Source organism: Salvelinus namaycush, chromosome 33 (genome assembly GCF_016432855.1).
Source record: "Salvelinus namaycush isolate Seneca chromosome 33, SaNama_1.0, whole genome shotgun sequence".
Taxonomy (NCBI): domain Eukaryota; kingdom Metazoa; phylum Chordata; class Actinopteri; order Salmoniformes; family Salmonidae; genus Salvelinus; species Salvelinus namaycush.
Window position 1 is genome coordinate 14,470,212 of NC_052339.1, and position 19,042 is coordinate 14,489,253.

Consider the following 19,042-nt stretch of genomic DNA (forward strand, 5'->3'; position numbering starts at 1 on the left):
AAAGTACTGTAGCACACCATGAAGGGAATAGGGTGACTTTTTGTACACAACCCCAAGTTATTTTATTAGCAGATGTAATTTGATATTCTGACAGATGCTGGTAACAAGATTAATGCAAATGTGTAACTACATTGTACAACATTCTTATACGTTAAACTTTTTTATCCATACTGAATTTATCTTGAATGTGTAAATGTATAACTTATAACAGTACATTTATAACAGTTTTCTTTATATTATCTATTGTGAAAACATCACAGCAGTATAACTGTGATGTTGATGCGCAACACACAGACAAACAGATGAGGTACAGTAGAAAGTGACAGACACACAACAACAAAGCCACTTGGTGAAATTTCATCTTTTACAACCATGAGTAGAGTTGATTAACTATTGTACAGCACATGCAGAACATCGAAACTAACCCTATTGAAGAGCGATCAGATGCACAACAAGCATGGGTGGGTTATACATTATGTCGATACAAAGAGCACTTGATAGGAATGGTTGTCACTCAGGATGGGTTGTACTGTAACAGTGTTAACTCTCATTGTCATGACACTACTTTTCTGGCCAGGGGAAACTACAGCAGCAACTAGATACAGTGCCTTCCCGAAAGTATTCACAACCCTTGACTTTTTCCACATTTTGTTGTGTTACAGCCCGAATTTAAAATTGGTTAAATTGAGATTTTGTGTCACTGATCTACAAACAATACCCCATAATGTCAAAGTGGAATTTATTTTTGAAATGTTTACAAATTAAAAATGAAAAGCTGAAATGTCTTGAGTCAATAAGTATTCAACCACAAAGACCAGGGAGGTTTTCCAAGGGTTCGCAAAGGGCACCTGTTGGTAGATAAAAAATAAATAAGCAGACATTGAATATCCCTTTGAGCATAATGCAGTTATTAATTACACTTTGGATCGTTTATCAATAAACCCAGTCACTAAAAAGATAGAGGCCTCCTTCCTAACTCAGTTGCAGGAGAGGAAGGCCAATGGTGATTTTAAAACAGTTAAGAGTTTCATGGCTGTGATAGGAGAACACTGAGGATAGATCAACAACATTGTAGTTACTCCACAAAACTAACCTAAATGACAGGGTGAAAAGAAGGAAGCCTGTACAGAACAAAAATATTCCCAAAAATGCATCCTGTTTGTAATAAGGCAGTAAAGTAATACTGCAAAAAATGTGGCAAAGAAATTAACTTTTTGTCCTGAATACAAAGCGTTATTGTTTGGGGCAAATCCAACACAACACATCACGGAGTACCACTCCTCATATTTTCAAGCACGGTGGTGGCTGCATCATGTTATGGGTATGCTTGTCATCGACAAGGACTAGGGAGTTTTTAGGAATGAAAAGACATGGGATAGAGATAAGCACAGGAAAAGTCCTAGAGGAAAACTTTGTTCAGTCTGCTTTCCAACAGACACTGGGAGACAAATTAACATTTCAGCAGGACAATAACCTAAAACACAAGGCCAAATATACACTGGCGTTGCTTACCAAGACGATGTTGAATGTTCGATTGGCCTAGTTACAGTTTTGACTTAGAAATCGGCTTAAAAATCTATGGCAAGACTTGAAAATGGCTGTCTAGCAATGATCAACAACCAACTTGACAGAGCTTGAATAAAAAAAATAAAAAAAGAATAATGGGCAAATATTGTACAATCCAGGTGTGCAAAGCTCTTAAGAGACTTACCCAGAAATACTCACAGTTGTAAATCACCGGCAAAAATGATTCTAACATGTATTGACTCGGAGGGTTGAATTGTTATCTAATCAAGTTATATTAGTGTTTATTTTCCAAAGATTAAAAAAAAGTATTTTTCTTCCACTTTGACAGACTATTTTGTGTAGATCGTTGCCAGAAAATGACAATTAAATCAATTTTTATCCCACTTTAACAACAAAATGTGGAAAAAATCAAGGGGTGTGAATACTTTCTGAAGGCACTGTGTATCCTATAACTACGGTTTAATTTCTTCGTGGTCAGGTAACATGAGTCGGAAAAACTCCTGGCCCTAATCATCCGAACTATGCTTCATCCTGACGCGCCTCAGCCAATTTCCTGTGTAACCATGGTGATAATTAACCAAATAATTTTATTGAGCTCTTTTGTGGCTTTGCTATTGGAGGATGTTATGATCACATATTCAACATTAGATTAGCCTATGCAATACAGTAAACAGTGTACTGGCCAGGAGGACTACACACTTCAAGCTGATCATCTATCATTTTCATTGAGATCTATGTACAGCAAACATTAATATCAGTCAAGCATATTTATCTAAACAGGTGACCAGTAACCATATCAGCACATTGTGACACATGGAGGAAATGTGAAATATGATATTGAACAAGCCCCATTGCTGCTGCATGCATGAATGCATTTTCTTGCAAAAAAACATAATTGCAGGTTCCCTATTGTCAAATCTACAGTACACCCACCTAGTCATATTGAGTACTACACAGTATAGAAAGAACAAGGCAGATGTATCCTAACAGCATGGCAAAAAAAATGTTTTTAAAAAGAAATCTGTACAATGGACAGTGTAAAATGTGACTGACTCAAAACAACTCAGTAGGTCAAATGTGTAGTAGGCCTCTAGATGACACAGTATAGTAAACTCCTAGCCCTTGATCATGCAGGCCAAAGAGGGTGAAAACAGCCAAGATTACCCACTCAGTGTAAAGATCATCCATCTGGGTTAGACCAGGCCACCATATGATACGCGTGGTACAAATGTATTGCCTCTCCTATCGTTCTTCAGACAGTTTTACAAATACATTGACGGGATTTTGAGTGCATGCAAGATCAACTAGGGCTTGCTATTCACCCATTCATGTTCATCAGCAGTAAACAAGACCATAGAAGTAGTGTTTTCTGGAGTCAACCAAATATATTTTTACGTATATAGATTGGTTTAAAATATGACTTTGTCCTCTCCATTAAAACACACAAAAACACTCAGTCCATGCAAAGTGGATGGAGATAATGTACATCAAATACAGTGGCATGTGTGTAGTGTGTGTGTGTCTGCACGCCCGTGTATGTGCAGTGTGTGTGTCACTTGTCCTGCATCACTTCTCCTGCAGCAGAGCTGGGATGTTTATGTTCCATCCGATGGCTTGCCGGTCGAAGCCACAGGTGAACAGGTTACATGACGCATTCTCCTCGTTCCACACCGAGCAGCACACCATGCGTCGATGACCCTGGAATACACAGGCACATACCAACACAGAAAAACCTCAAAGACCACACAACATGGATAACAAAGCTCAAACAGACTTCAATGGAGTTGTGTACAGTATCACACAACTACACACAAGTTAAAACCCCCAACAACCCTTTGACCTCCCTGGTGCGCAGCAGTACATTTCCACATCAGCAGTGTTAATGGCTATAGACACTGAGGCAGTGTCAGCACTCAGCCTGCAGGAAGTGACTATGTGTGGAAATGGGATGGAGAATCTCTCCTCCCACTCTCTACCTCTCTACAGAAGGGGCTGTCTATGACAGAAAGAGATGGAGAATCTTTCCTTCTCATCTCGCTCCCATTGTTTCTCCCTCCCTCCCCCTCTCAGGAAGGGACTGTCTGCGTGACAGAAGGATAGATGGAGAATCTTTCCTCCTTCTGCTCTCTTCCCTCAGCACCTACCTGTCTGTTGCTGCGTGGTAGTCGTGCCAGTCTTACTCCAGTCATGTCAAACAGCCTGACTTGCCGATTGTCGTGTGGGAGAGCGATGATTCTTTGGTTGGCTGAGACACTTATCCTGGAAGGAGTTCATACAGAGAGTATGGCGTGTTAGACAAGAGAAGGGAATAAAGCTTGACTTGATGTGTTCTTGACAATGCTATTAATAACTATATGTACAGGTGGAGCTGTCACTCAACCACTACACCTAAACTATCAATCTGAACTGTGCTTGAGTTCAAACTAAAACATTTTGGAAAACATGACCATAAAATGTTCTGAATTGTATGAGCTCTGTTGGTCTTTTTTCAGCTCTTCACATACAATGAAATGCCTCTCCCACCTGTTAACAGCAGAGTCCGTGCGGATGGTTGCTATGGGTGACCTCATGTTCTTCAAGTCCCACACCTTGACGGTGCGATCGTCACTCCCCGACACCACGTTGTCCCCCACTGTGAACACAGCTGATGTCACCGTGCTGGAGAGACACACACACACACACAAAAAAAACGAATGATCACTGTTAAAATCTCTCAAAGCCATCAAATCTACACTACATTGACAAAAGTATGTGGACACCCCATCAAATGACTTGATTTGGCTATTTTAGCCACACCGGTTGCTGACAGGTGTATAAAATCGAGCAAACAGCCATGCAATCTCCATAGACAAACATTGGCAATAGAATGGCCTTACTGAAGAGCTCAGTGACTTTCAACGTGGCACTCTCATATGATGCCACCTTTCCAACAAGTCACTTCATCAAATATCTGCCCTGCTAGAGCTGTCCGGTCAACTGTAAGTGCTGTTATTGTGAAGTGGAAATGTCTAGGAGCAACAACGGCTCAGCCCCGCGAAGTGGTAGGCCACACAAGCTCACAGAACGGGCCTGTCGAATGCTGAAGCGTGGTACAAATTGTCTGTGCTCGGTTGCAACACTCAGTACGGAGTGTCAAACTGTCTCTGGAAGCAACGTCAGCACAATAACTGTCCGTCGGGAGCTTCATGAAATGGGTTTCCATGGCTGAGCAGCCGCACACAATCCTAAGATCACCATGCACAATGCCAAGCGTTGGCTGGAGTGGTGTAAAGCTCGCCGCCATTGGACTCTGCAGCAGTGGAAACACGTTCTCTGGAGTGATGAATCACGCTTCACCATCTGGCAGTCCGACGGACGAATCTGGGTTTGGTGGATGCCAGGAGAACGCGACCTGCCCGAATGCATAGTACCAACTGTAAAATTTGGTGGAGGAGGAATAATGGTCTGGGGCTGCTTTTCACGATTCGGGCTAGGCCCCTTAGTTCCAGTGAAGGGAAATCTGAACGCTACAGCATACAATGACATTCTAGACGATTCTGTGCTTCCAACTTTGTGGCAACAGTTTTGGGAAGGCCCTTTCCTGTTTTAGCATGACAATGCCCAAGAGCACAAAGCGAGGTCCATACAGAAATAGTTTGTTGAGATCAGCGTGGAAGAACTTGACTGGCCTGCACAGAACCCTTACCTCAACCCCATCGAACACCTTTGGGATGTATTGGAACACCGACTGCGAGCCAGACCTAGCCCAACATCAGTGCCCAACCTCAATAATGTTTGTGGCTGAATGGAAGCAAATCCCTGCAGCAATGTTCCTACACATACTAGAAAGCCTTCCCAGAAGAGTGGAGGATGTTATAGTAGCAAAGGGGGGGGACCAACTCTATATTAATCCCATGATTTTGGAATGAGATCTTTGACGAGCAGGTGTCCACATACTTTTGGCCATGTAGCATATCAAATCAAAAACAAACAAAAAAAGTATCTCAAAGCTATCACATCAAAACACTGCTGGCAAACAACAGGAAAATGGAGTCTATTAAAGCTGGAATTCGTAGCGGTGAAACTACCACGTCCGTTTGCGATATTACAACATCAAAGGCGTTCATTCAAACAACAAACACAGTTTATTTCACTAATAACTAACCCGCCTGGGGGCGACCAGTGGTGCGGTTTCACTTTATGTGGATCTTTAAAGGTGTGTTACTTTTCTTCTAAGACTCATCATGTGTGACTCAAGTGAAGTCATTCAGCCTGTAGGGAGAGTCATCTCCCTGCCGTCACACAGTCATTCATAAATGAGTGATATAAACCGTGAGGAAAGAGGTTAAGACTATTTTTAATAATCTACCAGCGGGGGTGTAACAGTCAGGCAGTTCCAGAGTGGAGATCCTCTCCCCAGCCCTGCGGTTGCCTCTCAGTGTGCCGTCACTGGGTACGCCTGCCTCCGGCACTGGGGAGGCTGGTTGGTGGGTGGGATCTGTGAGCCACAGCTACTGGAGCAGAGTGACAGTGTAGAGGGCATGTTCTGACATCAGTAGCCTGAGGAGGTGCTCAGTGTTTCGCCTGGGGTGGGGGGTGGGTAGTGTGAGTGTCTTGAAAGTCATTGTAGTCTCTGAGGGTCAGTAGAGGTTGGCCCAAAAGTGCTCACCTCAGCACAACTTCCCAGGCGGGAGCCAGGCGTGATGTAGCGCGTCGCTCTCACACGTCGCTGAGGTCAGGACCATTCCTTTAATGGACTCATTTAAGATTTCTTATTCCTTTCACACATCACTGTCATCTTTTTCTTCCAACCCCCCTCTCTCTACTGAAGGAGCCAGGAGGATTCGATTTGGCGCTCTGTTCGTTCTGATTAAGATTAGCAGCAGAAAAGCCCCATGCAGCACCACCTTAGCCTCACTCACTGGCTAACTCCTAGCCATCTTTAATTTAAATTGACATTATATTACGGTATAATTAAGGGGCTAAACTCTGCCATATTAAAGATGTGGGGCCGTGCCCAACTGTACGTATATGACCACCGGGGGGGGGGGGGGGGGCGCGGCTCGCTCATGGGCAATTTTAAATCCCAAATGGCACCCTATCCCCTATATAGTGTACTACTTTTGACCCAGGCTCATAGTGCTCAGGTCAAAAGTAGTACACTATATAGGGAATAGCTAACCAGTCCAATGCACTTTTTAACATTGTACGGTAAGGTTGCGTTATTAAAGTCCTATTATAACTTGGGAGGTATTCTGAAAGTCTCTCCTGAGCCGACTGACAAGCAAGGTCAAGGCTCATTAGGAAAAGGGGAGAATGGGGTAGGAGGGAAGGAGAAGGACCAGGGGTATCAGTGACTGGGACAGTTTTTGTTAAAGGCTAACGAGAGACGTCCATCTATTAACCCTGACATGATCTTTTAGGTCTACATCCTTAGCTATCATTAATGTGAGTGTAGATTCTGCATTACAAATCATACACAGCATTTTTCAGCAAACATCCTAAAAATATATTTGGCGTACATTAAATAAAATAATTCATATAATAAGTCATTTCTTTGTTTGAGTATCATTACGATCAAACATTTCCTCCCCGTTTCTATGCATATCATATTTATAGAAGATTCTAACCTGTCAAATAGAACCTGTTCTCTACATTTTTTCCAACATTACGTTTAAATTGCACTGAGACGAACATTCACAGTGACTATAGAATCAGATTTATGGTGGCATATTCCTCTGAAGCGCTGTGTTAGACAGACACAGACACGCACACACACACACACACACAGATGCCTGCCTGTGATCAAACGCCTCGGGAACAGAAGCGAGAGACAAACGCGACATGGCATCTCGTTGGTAAAGCAAGTCTGCTGCCACTTCTCATCTGCACTTTACGTGTTAGCTCACGTACATTGGCCATATCCCAAAAGGCACCCTGTTCCCTATACAGTGCACTGCTGTTGACCAGAGCCATGTGGATCCTGGTCAAAAATAGTGCACTACACAGCGAATAGGGTGGCATTTGGGACGCACTTACAATTATTTCACAACTATAAGGAGGGGGGACTTAGAGGCTGAATATGCTGTGCTTTTGACTGCCACCATGCTCTGTCACTGTGCATTAGCTATAATTGCGTCTGAAGACACTGCAAATGAGCTACTCCTTCCCAAAGCTCTCTATCTATTAAACCCTTTACACTGACGCTCCCCTGCAACATTACACTGTGCTGCTCTGTCAAGAGGACATGTTATCAGAAACATTCAATTGTTACATTTACAGTTGAAGTCGGAAGTTTACATACACTTAGGTTGGAGTCATTAAAACTCGTTTTTCAACCACTCCACAAATTTCTTGTTAACAAACTATAGTTTTGGCAATTCGGTTAGGACATCTACTTTGTGCATGACACAAGTAATTTTTTCAACAATTGTTTACAGACAGATTATTTCACTTATAATTCACTGTATCACAATTCCAGTGGGTCAGAAGTTTACATACACTAAGTTGACTGTGCCTTTAAACAGCTTGGAAAATTCCAGAAAAGTATGTCATGGCTTTAGAAGCTTCTGATAGGCTAATTGACATCATTTGAGTCAATTGGAGGTGTACCTGTGGATGTATTTCAAGGCCTACCTTTAAACTCAGTGCCTCTTTGCTTGACATCATGGGAAAATCAAAAGAAATCAGCCAAGATGTCAGAAAAAAATTGTACTGGTTCATCCTTGGGAGTAATTTCCAAACGCCTGAGGTACCACATTCATCTGTACAAACAATAGTACGCAAGTATAAACACCATGGGACCACGCAGCCGTCATACCACTCAGGAAGGAGACGCGTTGGGTCTCCTAGAGATGAATGTACTATGGTGCGAAAAGTGCAAATCAATCCCAGAACAACAGCAAAGGATCTTGTGAAGATGCTGGAGGAAACAGGTACAAAAGTATCTATATCCACAGTAAAACGAGTCCTATAATCGACATAACCTGAAAGGCCGCTCAACAAGGAAGAAGCCACTGCTCCAAAACCTCCATAAATAAGCCAGACTACGGTTTGCAACTGCACATGGGGACAAAGATCGTACTTTTTGGAGAAATGTCCTCTGGTCTGATGAAACAAAAATAGAACTGTTTGGCCATAATGACCATCGCTATGTTTGGAGGAAAAAGGGGAAGGCTTGCAAGTCGAAGAACACCATTCCAACTGTGGAGCACGGGGGTGGCAGCACCATGTTGTGGGGGTGCTTTGCTGCAGGAAGGACTGGTGCACTTCACAAAATAGATGGCATCATGAGGAAGGGAAATTATGTGGATATATTGAAGCAACATCTCAAGACATCAGTCAGGAACTTAAAGCTTGGTCGCATGGGTCTTCCAAATGAACAATGACCCCAAGCATACTTCCAAAGTTGTGGCAAAATGGTTTAAGGACAACAAAGTCAAGGTATTGGAGTGGCCATCACAAAGCCCTGACCTCAATCCTATAGAACATTTGTGGGCAGAACTGAAAAAGCGTGTGCGAGCAAGGAGGCCTACAAACCTGACCCAGTTACACCAGCTCTGTCAGGAGGAATGGGCCAAAATTCACCCAACTAATTGTGGGAAGCTTGTGGAAGGCTACCCGAAATGTTTTACCCAAGTTAAACAATTTAAAGGCAATGCTACCAAATACTAATTGAGTGTATGTAAACTTCTGACCCACTGGGAATGTGATGAAAGAAATAAAAACTGAAATAAATCATTCTCTCTACTATTATTCTGACATTTCACATTCTTCAAATAAAGTGGTGGTCCTAGCTGACCTAAGACAGGGGATTTTTACTAGGATTAAATGTCAGGAATTGTGAAAAGTTGAAATGTATTTGGCTAAGGTGTATGTAAACTTCCGACTTCAACTGTACATTTTAGTAATTTAACATACGCTCTTATCCATAACGACTGACAGGAGCAATTATGGTTAAGCACCTTGCTCAACGGCACAGAGTTTTCCTAGTCGGCTCGGGGTTTGACCCAGCGACCTTTCTGTTACTGGCCCAACGCTCTTAACCGCTAGGCTTAACAGCTAGGCCATTGTATTCTTCTTCAGTCACGCTGCGGAGCCAATTCAGACAAGACAAACCTCTGAACAAGAGACAGATACTGTGGGAAGAAACATCTAATCCAAACATCCTAAGACACCTCTCCCCAGAGACAATTGTACCTAGTAGCATCCTCTGCCATTTAACCAATGATTACAATTGGCATTTTAAAGTACTGTACGAAAACATTCTGCAAATGGTACAATGTGTGTCCAAATGAGGGGCTTGGTATTTGGTAGCAGTGATATGACCAACAGCTACTCTCTATAGTCAAACTAATCAGGCGTTTTGTTTGTCACATATTTGTCCCTTCTGAAACAGATTGCAGCATTTCTAACCCCCTGCTGTCAGTGTGTACGACAGGAGCTCCCTAAGGGAAAGCCCCTCTGTGGTGTCACTCAGCAGCTCATAACTCATGGCTCCACATGACGTGTGTGTGTGGCGGGACAAAGCGGTTGTAGGGAGTTCCAGGGCCAGGGGACATGAGCTTGTGTGCGCGCGCGTGCGTGCGTTCGTCCGACTGTGCCTTCACAGGGAGGCCTCCTGCCAGGCTGTGTGTGGGCCTCATTCATCTTGTTGGGTGCAGGGCAGCCAAGCGTCTCCCTACAGCTGACAGTACACACACAAACAGTCTACTGCAACACTGGGTTCCCTGAGAGGGCCTCAATCAGCACACACACTGCTATGACTGACACTCATTAGGACTAACAGCTGTCTCAGCTAACACACACACACACACACACACGAGAGAGCAGTTTTTCAGATACAGTTTGCACGTGTTAAAGTAAACACATTCTTAAACAAGTAATTTATTATTCCAGGTCTAGAAACAGAACTGTAAGACACGATTTCACTGCCTACCTCTGAATATAAATAGACCTCCTCCCACTCATCATTACTGTTAAGGGTTCTGAGGGACTGAGTTATAATATAGTTCTTAGTTAAAGAGCTCGTATAAAGATGAACAACTATGAATGGTTCAAGAGGGACACAGACTTTGTTCACACGTGGATAGTTTGAGTAATTTTCAATTTTGGCCAATTTTTGAGCATTTATCAGAGTACTAAAGCTACAAAGTTATAAGCAGCCATGTTTTTAGAGCACTTCACATCATGGGTGAGCTTTATGTGGTAGTTCTGACTACAATGAACTGCAGCTGTTGCTCAATGGTTGACTTAGCTCAAAAAACGAACCCTTTTTGTCTTAGAAAAAGGCGAGCGAGAGAGAGCGAGGGTGTGAGCGAGGGAGTGATTCAGGCGAGTGGAGGAGGTATCAGTTGACTTGCTTGAGATGCTGTGAACGTAGAGAGAGGAAGGAGAAGGTAATTGCCTTAGCACTAACGGGCCACGACAGACAGCCGACACACACACACACACACACACACACACACACACACACACACACACTGAGTGGCTGGCTGTGTGCTTGTGCTAATCTCATTACAGTGATTGTCTATGAGAGAGAATGAAAGTGGGGATCTGTAGGAATTATACATGTTGGGGTCGAACATAATGAGCACCATGTAATCCCCAGCAATCAAAGGCTGCCAGAAGCAGCCTGCCTGTACTACACCACTTTGCATTAACGAGACTGACGACAGGAGTCACATTCAAATGGTTTGAGAGTAAGAGGGGGGTGGAGGGTTTGGGGGGAGCTGACAGTCCACGTTTTCAAATGAGCCACTCAAATTGAGCCTTTAACAGCATTGGAACGAGAGGGGCCAAATTACACAGAGCGGGGATGAGCGAGGGATTAACGGGGAAAAGGAGTGATAAATGGAGAGAGCTGAAGGAGGAAGTGAGTCTCAGAAGGTGGTGAAAGTGGTGAAGATGAAGTGCTCAATAATAAATGATCAAGAGGCAAGTGGAGGATTTTGCCTAAAGCTAGTCGGGCCCAGGAAATTAATGTGACATGTTTTTAAAAAGAAAGAAAAACATAAAAACACTGAAAATGGTAGGAGAATGCTTCAGAGTGGTAATGTAGCGACTGCTCTATGTGTGAAATAAGATGTTGCACTGCCATCTTGTGGAGGAATTAGCTCCAACCTTACAACTGCTTCTGTTTTAGTGAATATTATGTATAGTATAGCTACTGAAATAACAATACGACATCACGTGTGACGTTAAGACCTAAATTGCTTGTAGGGGACTGTGTGTGTGTGTGTGTGTGTAACTCACTCGGTGTGTCCCTGAAACACGTTAACAGAGTGGATGGAGGGGTCTCTGAAGTCCCACAGACGGAAGGTGGTGTCTCTGGACGAGGTGACCACCAGACGCTGGCTTGGATGGGTACAGCAGTGGGTCAGCTCCTGGTCGTGGCCTGGACACACACACAGTATTAAAGATTTGGGTCCGTGTGAAACTGTACTTAACATGACAGTGTTATGATATGAGGGCAAGGTTAGTGTTAGGGCATAGACAAATACACTATCCAGGATACACTTCAACAATTCATTCCCACAAGGGGCAGCAGCAACTTTGTCCAGGTGCTGAGCCTGGTTGATACGCATATCAGGTGCTGATAATTAAGGTGATCGTCATTCAGGGTCTCAGCTTGCAAACCATGAGGCTTCTGGTTTGTTTGGTGTCCATGAGACCTTTCGTTTGGTTTTGAATCTTTAGGTTTTATTTACTTGTATAACATTTTATTTAATTTCTATTGACAGAGGGGTAAAAATAACCCTCTGTGCGGAACACACTCAATCATAAAATTAAACAAACGAGAAAATAGCAGGATTCTAAAACTTTACCCTCACACCACTTTTTGTAGCCTAGGGTCCGGGAAAAATGTGTCCTTTTCTAAAAGCATTTCATGCAATTTGACATTTAGCAGAATCTTTTTTAATACCGCACAAATTATCAAAATGACAGGCTACTTTGACACTGACAAACAGAATCTGAGATCAATAAAAACCACATTGTCTTGAATCTATCAATAGCCTAGGCCTAGGTGTGTGGAGACACACATATTGTACAATATGAGGAGGAAATTATAGTCCTAAAAAAGCTTTCCAGTTTCACTAACTCGCCCAATGATGTACAGCTCACACACCGGAGATGGCAGGTGCGCTCATGCCAAAAGCATCTCTCTTGTTTTACTTTGTAAAACAACGCCGTCCACTCAATAGGCCTATTTGGAAGTTGATTGAATATTTTGGTAGCCTCTACAGACAGATTAGAGTCTTCTCTTTTCAGCAGGAGCCATTTGCTTTCCAACCTGTGTTTTCCCGCGATTGTATTTGAAATATTGCGAAAGTCCTGTTTTGGCTGCATGCTGTTAACTGACAGATTTGCCGCACATTCTGGACTGTGATTGGGCTACACATAATCCACAGCTAGGCAATAATAAAACATTTCAAAAGCCATTGATCCTCTGTGGCTAAATTATAGGCCTTCTTCTGGTGTAGAGTACTGAATGATTTCATTTATTTCTGAACAGACAGCAGTAATTCTATAACGTTGGCAAATGCTTTTCAATTCATCATGGGTGCTGCAACACCCTTCCCGCGGCTATTATTCTATAAGGAAATAAATGATGAATTGCAACGCAGGAGAGACAATAGTTGCAGGCTCATGTCAATCTGAGCAGAGGGAGAGATATACAGTACCAGTCAAAAGTTTGGACACACCTAGTCATTCAAGGGTTTTTCTTTATTTCGACAATTTCCTACATTATAGAATAATAGTGAAGACATCACAACTATGAAATAACACATATGGAATCATGTAGTAACCAAAAAAAAAAGTGTTAAACAAATCAAAATATATTTTATATTTGAAATTCTTCAAAGTAGCCACCCTTTGCCTTGATGGCAGCTTTGCACAGCTTTGGAATTTCTATCCTTCTTAATGTGTTTGAGCCAATCAGTTGTGTTGTGACAAGGTAGGGGTGGTATACAGAAGATAGCCCTATTTGGTAAAAGACCAAGTCCATATTATGGCAAGAACAGTCCATCATTACATGAAGGTTAGTCAATCCGGAAAATGTCAACTTTGAAAGTTTCTTCAAGTGCAGTCGCAAAAACAATCAAGCGCTATGATGAAACTGGCTCTCATGAGGACCGCGACAGGAAAGGAAGACCCAGAGTTACCTCTGCTGCAGAGGATAAATTCATTAGAATTACAAGTCTCAGAAATTTCAGCCCAAATAAATGCTTCACAGAGTTCAAGTAACAGACATCTCAACATCAACTGTTCAACTGTGTGAATCAGGCCTTCATGGTCGAATTGATGCAAAGAAACCACTACTAAACGACGCCAATAAGAAGAAGAGACTTGCTTGGGCCAAGAAACACGAGCAATGGACATTAGACTGGTGGAAATCTGTCCTTTGGTCTGATGAGTCCAAATTGGAGATTTTTGGTTCCAACCGCCGTGTCTTTGTGAGACGCAGAGTAGGTAAACGGATGATCTCCGCATGTGTGGTTCCCACCGTGAAGCATGGAGGAGGAGGTTTGATGGTGTGGGGGTGCTTTACTGGTGACACAGTCTGATTTATTTAGAATTCAAGGCACACTTAACCAACATGGCTACCACAGCATTCTGCAGCGATAAGCCATCCCATCTGGTTTGCGCTTAGTGGGACTATCATTTGTTTTTCAACAAGACAATGACCCAAAACACACCTCCATTGTGTGTAAGGGCTATTTGACCAAGAAGGAGAGTGATGGATTGCTGCATCAGATGACCTGGCCTCCACAATCACCCAACCTCAACCCAATTGAGATGGTTTGGGATGAGTTGGACGGCAGAGTGAAGGAAAAGCAGCCAGCAAGTGCTCAGCATATGCTGGAACTCCTTCAAGGCTGTTGGAAAAGCATTCCAGGTGAAGCTGGTTGAGAGAATGCCAAGAGTGTGCAAAGCTGCCATCAAGGCAAAGGGTGGCTACTTTGAAGAATATGAAATATAAAATATATTTTGATTTGTTTAACACTTATTAAACACTAGTGTTATTTCAAAGTTTTGATGTCTTCACTATTATTCTACAATTTAATTTTTTTTTTTTAAATATATATATATTTTTAAACTTGAATGAGTAGGTGTGTCCAAACTTTTGACTGGTACTGTAATATAAAGTGAATGTCATTCTAGTTCTGTAAGAGATACAGGCACGCTTCTCTCTCTCCCCACAGCAACGACCACGTGTTGATCTCTAGGCTACAACGATAAACCCGGGTCGCCCAACCCAGATCAATTCTTAGAAAATTAGGCACGGGCTGAAAGTCTTTCTTTTCACAATTTGTTCTTTTAGGGGACATTAGAATTACAGAGCCAACTGAAATCAACTCTTATCGCTTTTATTCAAAATGTTACTTTGCAAACAGTGAAAAAAAATGTCATGAGAGGTAGGCCTACTGAATCCTGGAACAATCCAAAACTCAAGAGGTGCCGGATCCAAATTAAGCACAGCCCCCCCTTACCCTCCCACAGGAGGTACCCTCCCATCGACAGGTAAACATTTTATTGGCTGCCGTGAGGCCAGCCAGCCATAATCGCTTTTCTTGCAAAGAGAGATCCAATTTGGAGGTGTCACTGAAGAGTATAATCTGCATGGAACATGTTTAGAGTGCATTGTGGAGAGCATATTGGAGACTAGTCTCCAAAATTGGGATACCTCAGGGCACTCCCAGACCATATGAATGAAGGTACCAGGAGCATCCTGAGGGCATAGAGAGCATTTCAGTGTTGGATGTATTTTCATTTGGAACAGCCTGCACGGGTCAGATAAGATCTGAAGACAAAATGTAAGTGGTTGTTCTGTTGATGAGGATTTCTAGAAGGAAATCGATTACAGTTTGCCAGTTAATTTCAGTGACTTAAGGTGAGAAGTCTTTCTTCCATAGCGGTCAATTGACAGGGGCTTCTGAGATGCTTCTCAGAAACCAGTGCCCTGGGTTTAGGCCAGATCCCAACAATTTTCCGGAGAGGGTGAATTGGTAGTGTTTCGCATGGCAGAGCAAAGTTGTAAATAAAATAACGATTTTCCCGGTAAATTAAAAGTTGTTTGTAAATTCTAAAATGCACAGAGCCCTCCCTCATCGAGAACATTACCTTGATGTGTACACCCTTGTCACTCCAGTGGTGGAAGGATATAGGGCAGCCCCCCAAACAGATGTCGGAATTGTGGAACAAAGGAGAGTGATTGTACCAATTGGTTTTGGATAATTCTTCGACGGTGCGACACACAGAGATGGCCTGTGTTATTAAGGGGACAAAGTTTGTTTTGAAGTATCTCAAGGAGACGTTGGAGTGGACCAGATCCTGCAACCAGTGCGAATGTACTAGGTAGGTTGTCCTCTATGGGATGCCAAGCCACCTTAGCATCTGGATCGAACCATGTGGAAAGAGGACGGAGAACAAATGACCAGAAATTAAAAATTAAAAATTGGAAGGCATTGGCCACCTGCCCTCTTTTTCCTTGACAGAGTATGTTGTTTAATGCAATGGAGGCATGTTTTAGAGACTGAGGAATAAAATGTATTCCAATATCCAGTCGGTGGTGCCAGAGGGAGCATTGAGCTCAAAAGGTTAAAGCGTGTTCATCTTGATAATAGAGATCCGTGATTTGAATTAATCTGGAAATGTTGATCTTTCCAGATCTGACACCACGTCTTTGAGAATCTTGTTGTATTTATTTGTAACTATGAATTGGACTGTGGGGTGGACATCAACTCCCAGGTATCTAAACTGTTTAACTCCAGGGATACCAAGTGTTTCCATCAGGGCATAAAATTTACGAGCCACTCAAGATTTTTTTACCAGCCCAAATATATTTTTTACACTACAAACAAAAACAAATGAGCATGGTTTGTAATGTTTCTAAAACAAAATGTATTACTAGTAAGAAGTCATGTGGTATATTGTTTAACTTAATTTTGACCAAAATATTACAGAGACAAAAATTCACCTGCCCCTTTAATGGTTGGCGAGAGGTTATTGTGGTAGTGCGACTTGAGTCATGTTTGTGCCTGTGAGATTGCTCTTACAAAGAAAGATTTCAGTTTTTAAACCGCAGTAAAAGTGAAAAAGAGAATAACTGCAGTACAATGCAGTTGAACTGTGGTTACTGCACTGAACATTGTTGTTTTGGACGCAGTATTTGCAGCAAACTGCAGTTATACTGCACTCTGACTGCAATCTTTTTTCGTCATGGTGAGCTAGCTTGTGAACAAAACAATGCAAATAGCCAAGAGACACAAGGACAAAGTCTCACTTCAGTAGACTTTCATTTAAAGGAAATTAAACCAACGTTTATGCTTGTGCGCAGCGCTTCTAAAAATTTACATGGGCACAGCCCCTAGCCAGGCAGTGTCAAAGTGCAAGGTGGAATAAGCTCTATAGATTCGTAGTCCTTTGATTTTGTACCATTCATTTACCAGCTATGAAACAAAACGTCAGAAATACTTTGAAAACAGCTACTGCAGCATTTATTTGACTATAAATGTAATCATATTTCTATTCACAACCCCTAAGAAAAGAGATTGCTTCATTATACTGCACTTTGACTGCAATAAGGCCCGAGGAGGTGTGGTATATGGCCAACGTACCACGGCTAAGGGCTGTTCTTATGCACAACACAACACAGAGTGCCTGGATACAGCCCTTAGCCGTGGTATATTGGCCATATACCACAAACCCGAGGTGCCTTATTGCTATTAGAAACTGGTTACCAACGTAATTAGAGCAGTAAATTGAAATGTTTTGTCATACCAGTGGTATACTGTCTGATACCACAACTGTCAGCCAATCAACATTCAGGGCTCGAACCACCCAGTTTATAACTGCAGTTAGAGTGCAGTACGCAACTACTGCGTCCAAAATAATACCTTTTTATTTTATTACTGCGACCAAAACACCACAGTCGCCTGCAGTTACTGCAATTTCAAAACTGCAATCTTTTTTTGTTAGGGAAACACGAGTGAAATGCTCGCACTGTGGAGCACTGACCACCCGCCAACGTGGCTGGTGAAATATACATTTTACCCGCCAACGCCAAAATATACCCACATTTGGCAGGTGGCGAGTGTTCATTTTAGGCACTGGTTGCTATTGAATAATCTCCCATATTAAATATAGGTAAAAGGTCAGACTTGACTCAGTAGACTTTATAGTAGTTCTCCTTTTTGTATATATTTATTTTTGTCCCCATCTGAACATGACCTCTCGTCCAAGTGGATCGTTAAGACAGAGCTTCCCCTGAACTTGGCAAGTTGTTGTCTCCTGGGCACATAACACTGTCCTCAGATGCCGATTTTTCACATAAATGTACCCATTCATTCAGGTTACAGACCATGTAACTAGGCCTAGGACCCCTAGACTTCGGAAGTGCAACAATATTGGCAGGCTAGTTTATTGGTTTTCGTAAACAACAGCCAGGGGCTCGCTCGGGCACAGGTTTGAATGTATTTTTTACATTGTAGCGTTGCCCACCACAGCATGCAGGGAGAGGAGATTGCAATGAAGAGAACCATTGATAATACATATGCAGATGGGCTATACTTAGATTCCCCTACACTCCTATAGTCGGGATGTGTCCGTCCTCTGTGCCTACCTGTCAGTGTGTGGACCAGCTCTGAGGTCTCCACCTCATATAGGTTGGCAGCCCGGTCCCAGGAAGCAGTGACCACCTGCTTGCCCCCTACCAGCCAGTCTGCAGCGATGACCACCCCTTGGTGGCTCTTCAAGGTGGTGGTGGCCACGCGGATGGTGGGGACCTCACTGCACGGACCCTCCCCGTCCCCGTCACCATCCTCCCTGTCTGAGAAGTCCAGCTCGTCGTCACACAGTGCCTAGGGCAGTGGGGGAAGAGAGAGGAACAGAGTTTCTTTACAGGGCCCTTATCTTAAAATGTATCTCCTTTTCATTCATTATTTAAGAATAACTATGAGTGAGTTAGAGGTATGTGAGAGAGAGGTGTATGAGTAAATGTCCACATGAGAGAAAGGTGCTTATATGAGAGATATGATGAAGGGTGGTGAATGAATCAGTGAGTGAGTGAGTGAGTGAGTGAGTGAGTGAGTGAGTGAGTGAGTGAGTGAGTGAGTGAGTGAGTGAGTGAGTGAGTGAGTGAGTGAGTGAGTGAGTGAGTGAGTGAGTGAGTGAGTGAGTGAGTGAGTGAGTGAGTGGGGCTGTGAGTAGAAGACAGGGGATGAGACTCACGCTGATATCTGCTAGAGGCGGGATGACGGGCAGTTGCACCATGTAGCGCCAGATGTGAGCCGTCTGGTCCCCAGACGCTGAGGAAACACGAACACACACACAAACATGAATAAACACAGATGGACTGAGAAGCGTCACTTTAGCAAACACACCACCACACACACACAGGCAGTCATCGATCACATCTCATAGTTCTAACGATGTGCCAACTCACAGCTACCATAGCAAACACACACAGAGAGAACAGAGATTATGAATGGGACGATGAAACACGTCAAAATGGAGGGAAAGATAAGTGAAC

At 42.9% G+C, this 19,042-nt stretch overlaps 1 protein-coding gene across 2 annotated transcripts in view; it reads right to left on the reverse strand.

The window, feature by feature from the left end:
* Window positions 1-1,625: 1,625 nt before the first annotated feature.
* The window catches only part of LOC120027601 (WD repeat-containing protein 37-like), a 28,156-nt gene continuing 10,739 nt past the window's right edge, over window positions 1,626-19,042 (reverse strand). For both annotated transcript variants that reach the window (XM_038972592.1, XM_038972593.1), the window contains exons 9-14: window positions 18,742-18,818; window positions 18,134-18,371; window positions 11,761-11,902; window positions 4,051-4,185; window positions 3,672-3,786; window positions 1,626-3,225 (exon numbers count right to left, since the gene is read on the reverse strand). In XM_038972592.1, the coding sequence (XP_038828520.1) occupies window positions 3,094-3,225; window positions 3,672-3,786; window positions 4,051-4,185; window positions 11,761-11,902; window positions 18,134-18,371; window positions 18,742-18,818 (839 nt within the window). In that variant the 3' untranslated portion in view covers window positions 1,626-3,093. The remainder of the gene's footprint in view (window positions 3,226-3,671; window positions 3,787-4,050; window positions 4,186-11,760; window positions 11,903-18,133; window positions 18,372-18,741; window positions 18,819-19,042) is intronic.